Below are 6,722 nucleotides of genomic sequence, written 5' to 3' on the forward strand. Positions count from 1 at the left end.
AAACTTGTAAACATACAAATACTAAATGATGTTCAATTGTTCATCGGTAAATCGAGACGCTTTAATCTGTATGTGCTTGAAATATATAAGCCATGATATTATATTATATTAATATTACATTGTATTATATTAATATTATACCATATTACACCTTATACTTTATACATTCATTTTTTGTTACATATACAGATAAAATGTCCTGAAAGATCCCTCCGTCCTCATTGGTCAAATGTGAGTATGCTAAGTCTGTTGTATATATGTGAAGTATAAGGTCTGTTCAAAAATTGTTTGCTTGATTTTTCTGACAATTTATAATATAATCTTACAATCATATACATGTATAATATTATTTTCGCTTAGAGTTTTGACAGACATGATCTGTGTATAAATGCACATGGACTTTTGGTCAATGCCTGTCAATAACCGATTATTATAGATATTGTTTATATTGAATATATAATCAAAATGTATGAATGATGTGTAAATGTTTATGTTTGAGTTACCTCCCTTCAATGTTTGTTATACATGTAATTATACATTTAAGTAAATTTATATATCTAATATTTAAATTTATACGATCCACCTGCCACCGTAGGAGAAATTCATATGGGCTTGGCCTGTTATTCGATCCTTTTGACTTATACCATCGAACGTCAGTAAAATTTGTTGAAATGAATCTGGCTCTCAAATAAATGAACACAAACACACACAAAAAAGACATATGATGACAATATTTTAAATCATGTTATCGTTATTGTTATTTCTGCCGAAGCCTGTTGGAGACTCGGTTATAGAAGTTAATTAACATTTCACCTTTAACCTCGAAATTCCTGGGGTGAGTTACCTAATCGAGAACTTAAGCTTTTGATTACAAAGAGTTCCAATCCCTGGTCATGATAACATATCAGATATTCTATTTCTCTCCCATCCCTGGTCATGATAACATGCCAGATATTCTGTATCTCTCCCATCCCTGGTCATGATAACATGTCAGATATTCTGTTACTCTCCCTTCCCTGGTCATGATAACATTTCAGATATTCTGTTTCTCTCCCATCCCTGGTCATGATAACACGTCCGATATTCTGTTACTCTCCCATCCCTGGTCATGATAACTTGTCATATATTCTGTTTCTCTCCCATCTCTGGTCATGATAACATGTCAGATATTCTGTTTCTTTCCCATCCCTGGTCATGATAACATGTCAGATATTCTGTTTCTCTCCCATCCCTGGTCATGATAACATGCCAGATATTCTGTTTCTCTCCCATCTCTGGTCATGATAACATGTCAGATATTCTGTTTCTCTCCCATCCCTGGTCATGATAACACGTCCGTTATTCTGTTACTCTCCCATCCCTGGTCATGATAACTTGTCATATATTCTGTTTCTCTCCCATCTCTGGTCATGATAACATGTCAGATATTCTGTTTCTTTCCCATCCCTGGTCATGATAACATGTCAGATATTCTGTTTCTCTCCCATCCCTGGTCATGATAACACGTCCGATATTCTGTTTCTCTCCCATCCCTGGTCATGATAACATGTCAGATATTCTGTTTCTCTCCCATCCCTGGTCATGATAACACGTCCGATATTCTGTTACTCTCCCATCCCTGGTCATGATAACTTGTCATATATTCTGTTTCTCTCCCATCTCTGGTCATGATAACATGTCAGATATTCTGTTTCTTTCCCATCCCTGGTCATGATAACATGTCAGATATTCTGTTTCTTTCCCATCCCTGGTCATGATAACATGTCAGATATTCTGTTTCTTTCCCATCCCTGGTCATGATAACATGCCAGATATTCTGTTTCTCTCCCATCCCTGGTCATGATAACATGTCAGATATTCTGTTTCTTTCCCATCCCTGGTCATGATAACATGTCAGATATTCTGTTTCTCTCCCATCCCTGGTCATGATAACATGTCAGATATTCTGTTACTCTCCCTTTCCTGGTCATGATAACATGTCATATATTCTGTTACTCTCCCATCCCTGGTCATGATAACACGTCCGATATTCTGTTTCTCTCCCATCCCTGGTCATGATAACATGTCATATATTCTGATTCTCCCACAGTCCTTTAGTAAATGAAATACAACAATAACTTTTCTGTCGGGTATGTCCATCATTTGGTGACTTAAATGACCTTTTCAGCCAGGCAAGTCCTTCATTTGGTGACTTAAATGACCTTTTCAGCCAGGCAAGTCCATCCTTTGGTAACTCTAATGACGTTTTCGGCGTCGATATGTCATTTAGAATGTAATTCTGAGGTGGTCGTTAAGTGAGGTTTCACTGTATATTGAAATAAAACTATAATCCGAACACCCATAATACATACACAATTCCGATATGATGGCGTTTTATTATTAAGAAAAAAAATCATATTCAACTGTAAACATTTTATACAAGTTTGGATACTGCATATAAGTGTAAATATTAGTCGCATGACATCAAGCGGATTGTGTTTGGCGTAGTTATACAAGCCTCTTCACTCTTTCTTCATCGTTATTATAATTCCACTGAATATCTTTCCGCAAGATTCAAATATGGGACTTATTATTGCCTCTATGAATATTCTCCATATCTGAGCACAAGGGATTATTTCTATAGCGTAACGCCTGATCATTGGTCGAACGTTCCACACAAAGCCGCACGTGAGGCAAGCGAAACTGATGCCCCAACAGAACGCACAAGGGATTGCAAAAATGGCGGTTAGGATTCTGTAGCACCAGAACTTAGTTCTTGTGAAAACAAGGGCACTATTCTGCCATACACAATCGATACTGTGAGCGCCATCAGGTTCGGCGAACAGGTCATCAAAATCCACCTGTATAACGATATAGAACGTATATTTTTACCACTTGAAGTGACAATACATTTGGTGACACACAATTTGATTACCCTATCTATCTCATTTCTACTCCAACACTTACATATATATTGTACATCAAATCATGTTGAGGATGAAACCCACTTTTTTATTGATTGCGATTTTTACTCTGACTTGAGACTTTTAGTTTTTAATAAAGCAGAAGCTAATTTACAGAATTTTAATGCTTTAAACATCAAAGATAAATTAATATTTCTTATGAAAGAAGATAATTTGCAAAAAGATGTCGCCAGGTTATTGTTTGATATGTACCAAAGAAGCCAAAACTTTTTATCAATAAGTCTTAATATTAATTGACACTCAAGATTTTACTGTAGTAGTGTCTCATAAGCCAAATGTGGCTGGGTGTTGATGCATTTTAACGTTTTTAATGAAATGATGCTTGTATTTTATGTATATTTTATGTATCAATACGTGACACTCTAATAAACATATCTGAATCTGAATCTGAATCTATCTCATTTCTACTCCAACACTTACACGTACACGACTGGAATGTAATGAAATCCAATCCCTTTCATTTCATGGAAGATGGTCAGTTATTATAAATTTTATTTCAAATTTTCAACCAATGCTACAAGATATTGGTTATATATATTATATTGAAGAGTGACTTACGAGATTTCGTTACTTACCTCCACAAGATAATGGTTATATATATTATATTGAACAGTGACTTACGAAATGTCGTTACTCACCTTCACAAGATAATGGTTATAAATATTATATTGAACAGTGACTTACGAGATATACTCTGTGTCGTTACTCACCTCCACAAGATAATGGTTATATATATTATATTGAACAGTGACTTACGAGATACACTCTGTGTCTTACTCACCTCCACAAGATAATGGTTATATATATTATATTGAACAGTGACTTACGAGATACACTCTGTGTCATTACTCACCTCCACAAGATAATGGTTATATATATTATATTGAACAGTGACTTACGAGATACACTCTGTGTCGTTACTCACCTTCACGTCGTCGTTCATGCGTGTTGGGTCCCTGTCCGAGAGATCAATATGAGGGATGACAGGCTCATTGCTGTATTGGGAAGCACTGGCTCGAGGTTTAGGGGTAGGGGTTGGAGGCACTGTCGTCGGCGTGAGGGAGGCCTGGGTCGGCGGGCTGGGTTGTTGTTGTTGTTCCTGACGATGGACGCCCTCGTTCAGGGTAATGTCATCATACGTGATATCATACGTGTTATCGTACTGCCAACAATCATACATATACCTTATTACAGACGCTCACGTGATTTAGTGCATGCCTATGGATGTTTTAAAGGATTAGATAGAATTTATTTTGTGTCATGGAGCATATAACATGAAAATATCCAACATCACAATCCCAATTACAACCCCCATGGATTACAATCCCCTTGGATCACAGTCCCCGTGGATCACAGTCCCAGTGGATCACAGTCCCTGTGGATTACAATTCCTGGAGAAATCCACTATTACTGATTGACTCATTTCTTTTAGAAATTATTAGGCTGTTACATCAGCCAATCAAAAGCGACGTTAGAAACGGCGACGTCTTTTAAGGCTCATAACATCAATCTTAAGCGAATAAAAAATAAATGCTTGTTACAACCAATATTAGATTATATGATAACGTGCGGGTAACCTGAGCTCATAGCACATTCTAGACTCCATATCATCTGTGGAAAATTGATATCAGCCGAGTCCATGTTTGTGGGGTTTGTAATGTAGATTAAAGGAGCGTTAGTTAATACCAGCTCAATGTGTAACAGGTACTCTAAGGAAATAAACTTACATATGTCAAGTCGAGAGAGAGAGAGAGAGAGAGAGAGAGAGAGAGAGAGAGAGAGAGAGAGAGAGAGAGGGAGAGAGAGAGAGAGAGAGAGAGAGCCAAAACAATGTTTTACTTTTATTTTACATTTAAACCCCGGTTGAAAGTACGAAATCAGTCGGCAAATTTTAATACAGTGCGTTCCCTTTCCTTACAGTAAAGATACAACGTACCGAATTAGTTTGCCGTGGTCGACTATTCTGAGTACCCACCCTCGAACATAACAAGACTACATTATACAGTTGACAGAGAGCAAGGATTTTTCAAATGGCGGCGTTCATGAAATACTATAATGTTGTAATATTTTCGCATGTTGGCATGCGCTGCTACAAATAGCCTGCGATGTGTTTTAAACTAGTATTGGCTGTGATTACTTGGTGAATCAACTAATTTAATAATGCTTGAAAGTTTCCGTTAAAGTAATCCCAGCTGATGATATGACGAGCTATGGGTGCTTATGTACAGGACCCATCGTAGTATATATATCAGACAATATTGACATTAATTAACATACAAATATACATAGAATAGGCTTGTTTTAAATGTTTGGTATGTGCGCCGCCATTTTAGAATCCGCCGTGTTTATATGAATAAATCAATAAGATATGTTACTAACACATACTAAAGTAATAATGTCGAATGCTTATTGTTTTAACGATTGATTTCTTAACTTGATAGATAAGTCTCAAAACTTGTACATTCATCACGTGTTGGTAATATGGAACGCCAAATTAACATGATATTCAATTATTTGAAGATAGGTTCAATTTAATTGAAGATAGGTCCAATTATTTGTACCTATCTTTAATAATTTAAAGATAGGTACACTTGAATTGAACATATCTTTAGTTAAATTGAACCTATCTTCAATTGAATTGAACCTATCTCTAATTGAAATGAACCTATCTCTAATTGAATTGAACCTATTTTTAATTGAATTGAACCTATCTTCAATTATTTGAAGATAGGTTCAATTAATTGAATATATGTTAATTTGGCGTTCCATACAGTAATGAACTAACTTAGTGATCCTTCCATACCAACTATTTACATTACAGACTATTAGTTACCATGCCTACGAGGGAAACTAGACGACATGTTCAAACATCATAGCACAACAGTCCGGTACATTTTACATGCGTATACCTTTGATGTCCTTACGGATACGGGTATAGGTGGCGCTGCTCTGTGAACTTCCGGTGGTCTAGTTTCCTTACGGAAGGATGATTTCGAAGCGTTGGAACCCGCTGATGTCATAGAAGCTGACCTTGACGACGGCTTAATCGGTGACTCCTGTGTCTGACCTTGACCTCTATCTTCCTCTTCCCTAGGATTATTTCCCTCGTCATCACTTCTTTGTGGACTATTATCCGCCATTGTTTTGTACTTTATAAATCTTTAAATGGGTATCTGTTTGGTAACGCGGTCCAGAACGCAAAAGGCACAGTGAACACCGCTAGCATTAATATTTCCCTGTACTTGTTGAGCCGGATATCAGAGGCGGCTCGAGTGTACTGTATATCGGAGAACGCTGTAACTAAGACTTCCAGTGAGATGGACTTCCATCCCTTGTCAGATACACTGTACATGTACACGACATTGTATGTATACACAGACGTGCATATACCTCCACGACCAGTGTACAAGGGGACAGTACCTGCCTGAGAGATCTCGTGTGATAAGGTTACTCCTTTACATACATTCTGTATAGATAGTGCGATAATCGTCCACTCAGCGTCCAGTGGCTACCTTAACATGTCCTAAATAATTATAAAGTAACGACTGTGTTCATCTTACTGGACTTGTACCTAACGTAAAGGTGTTGTGTTAGCAAAAGTTACTGTACAGATTGGTTACAGGTGAAGATGGTGTGCGAGTACAGGAGGTAGAGTGGGTCTGTGTGTACAGGAGGTAGAGTGGGTCTGTGTATACAGGAGGTAGAGTAGGTCTGTGTGTACAGGAGGTAGAGTGGGTCTGTGTGCACAGGATATAGAGT

General features: G+C 37.2%; 1 protein-coding gene across 1 annotated transcript; it reads right to left on the reverse strand.

The window, feature by feature from the left end:
• Positions 1-2,344: 2,344 nt before the first annotated feature.
• Positions 2,345-6,390, reverse strand: LOC117331746 (caveolin-1-like). Its single transcript, XM_033890614.1, has 3 exons — positions 5,873-6,390; positions 3,889-4,125; positions 2,345-2,840 (listed from the first exon to the last, which is right to left on the reverse strand). Exons 1-3 carry the CDS (start codon positions 6,101-6,103, stop codon positions 2,502-2,504), a joined length of 807 nt encoding a protein of 268 aa, XP_033746505.1. The 5' UTR covers positions 6,104-6,390; the 3' UTR covers positions 2,345-2,501.
• Positions 6,391-6,722: the final 332 nt, after the last annotated feature.

Source organism: Pecten maximus, chromosome 7, assembly GCF_902652985.1.
Source record: "Pecten maximus chromosome 7, xPecMax1.1, whole genome shotgun sequence".
NCBI classification, from domain to species: domain Eukaryota; kingdom Metazoa; phylum Mollusca; class Bivalvia; order Pectinida; family Pectinidae; genus Pecten; species Pecten maximus.

What these genes read in the sequence shown, in the direction of transcription:
- LOC117331746 (XM_033890614.1), bottom strand. Translation starts at nt 6,103, where the DNA reads ATGGCGGATAATAGTCCACAAAGAAGTGATGACGAGGGAAATAATCCT. An exon ending in TATCCGTAAGGACATCAAAG is followed by an intron (nt 4,126 to 5,872) that starts GTATACGCATGT and finishes GATTGTTGGCAG; the next exon opens with TACGATAACACGTATGATAT. An exon ending in GCATGAACGACGACGTGAAG is followed by an intron (nt 2,841 to 3,888) that starts GTGAGTAACGAC and finishes ATCGTTATACAG; the next exon opens with GTGGATTTTGATGACCTGTT.